The 1,890-nt window shown below is 44.1% G+C and overlaps 1 protein-coding gene across 1 annotated transcript; it reads left to right on the top strand.

Moving 5' to 3' along the window:
* Positions 1–348: 348 nt before the first annotated feature.
* LOC129536665 (olfactory receptor 8S1-like) lies at positions 349–1,302 on the top strand. Its single transcript, XM_055395707.2, has one exon. The coding sequence runs from the start codon at positions 349–351 to the stop codon at positions 1,300–1,302; it is 954 nt and encodes a 317-aa protein (XP_055251682.2).
* The last annotated feature ends 588 nt before the right edge of the window (positions 1,303–1,890 follow it).

Below are 1,890 nucleotides of genomic sequence, written 5' to 3'. Positions count from 1 at the left end.
TCATATTTTCATAACCTAAAAAATGACATCGATAAATGGCATACAATGGCAGGAAGCTAAAACAGTTAAATTAGAACTCAGGAGTAGCTCTTTTGATTGCACATATTGTGATCTCTAATCTAGCATAAATCTTTTCCTCACACTTAGTTAATTTAAAGATCTGTAAAATGAAAACACAAGTACTATATTTATTTAAAAATATAAGTGGACTGCCATGATTCATACCCATGTTGTTCAAGGATTGACTCTGTAAGGAAAGAACACAGAACAATGCCTTCTGGAAACTGCTGTAGAAAGAAGAAATTTCAGTCCTCGTCCTAATTTTTCTCTAAAGAACAGTGACCATAAATGGCCACAGGGAATCACAGCATTATAGAGTTCATCCTCCTCGGGCTGTCTACCGACCCCCACATCCAGGCTCTGCTCTTTGTCCTGTTCCTGATGATTTACCTTCTGACTCTTCTGGGGAACCTGCTGATAATACTTGTAATCCATACAGACTCTACCCTCCATACACCCATGTACTTCTTCTTGAGCCATCTCTCCTTCCAAGACCTCTTCTATTCTTCAGTCACTGTACCCAAGATGCTTGAGAACCTCCTGTCTCAGAGCAAAGTCATCTCAGTAGAGGGATGCATGGCTCAGGTCTTCTTTGTGTTTGCCACTACCGGGACTGAGGCTTGCCTGCTCTCAGCGATGGCCTATGACCGCTATGCTGCCATCTGCCACCCGCTGCTCTACAGACAGGTGATGAGGAAACAGCTGTGTGTGAGGTTGGTGTGGGGCTCCTGGGTCGTGGCCTTTCTGGATGCACTCATCAACATTCTCCTGGCTTTGGATTTGGACTTCTGCGAGGTTCAAACCATCCACCACTACTCCTGTGAGTTGCCTTCCCTCTTTCCCCTCTCCTGCTCGGATGTCTCCACCAATGCTGCAATGCTGCTCTCCTCTGCCCTCCTGCATGCCATTGGGACCTGCCTCCTGATCTTCTTCTCTTACACCCGCATTGTCTCCACCATCCTGAGCATCAGCTCCACCACAGGCAGAAGCAAGGCCTTCTCCACCTGCTCCTCCCACCTCACTGCAGTGATCCTGTTCTATGGCTCAGCCATTCTTCGTTATCTTATGCCAACCTCAGGTTCGCCTCTGGAGTTGATCCTCTCCATACAGTACAGTGTAATCACCCCCCTGGTGAATCCTCTCATCTACAGCTTGAAGAACAAAGAGGTGAAAGCAGCTCTGAGAATAACGATTCTAAAATATTTACAATGTCTCAGACAGCATGAAAGAGATAGACCATGAAGGGAATGCAGAAGAGAACTGCAAGAAATCTAAAGACAGACATTAAGAAGTTCCTGATTTCCTATTGTCACACATAGCACTGTGCATTGCTGATTCTCCCTTCTTAAAATTATCAAGGTAAAGTTTAGGAGCTATTTTCCTTGCCATGGCTCAGAATCAATCCTACTCAAAGACAGAACATATGACTGAGAAAAACCTCAGTTTCCTAGATTTAGTTAATGACATGTCTCCTTATGAGTCACATTTTTGAAAATCACTCAAATTAGGATAAACCCTGAAATATTTTTTGTTCTCAATTTTGTGTTTGAATTGATGTGTCTGGGGGGCAGTTTTTTTTCTAGGAATAAAAAATCCTGAACCTCTGAAAAAGGAAAAACAAAGACTTGGGCTTTATAGGGTTGAGCACAAGCCTGTTACAAGGTAGTGCCTACAGAGACAGGCGTAAGTAGATAAATATGATCAACAGATGGGAGTTGCAATTTGCCAGGTATATGCTCGGCGCATGCTCATTCGGTCACGCCCCATTCTCTGCAACCCTATGAACTATAGCCTCCCAGGATCTGTCCGTGGGATTCTCCAGGCAAGAAT

The sequence above is a fragment of the Moschus berezovskii genome, chromosome 6, assembly GCF_049115385.1.
Source record: "Moschus berezovskii isolate FMDL1 chromosome 6, NW_MosBer_1.0, whole genome shotgun sequence".
Taxonomy (NCBI): domain Eukaryota; kingdom Metazoa; phylum Chordata; class Mammalia; order Artiodactyla; family Moschidae; genus Moschus; species Moschus berezovskii.
Note: the sequence above shows the minus strand (reverse complement) of the source record. Positions and strands in the feature narration are given on the sequence as shown.

Coding starts and splice junctions, on each gene's coding strand:
- LOC129536665 (XM_055395707.2), top strand. CDS start 349: ATGGCCACAGGGAATCACAGCATTATAGAGTTCATCCTCCTCGGGCTG.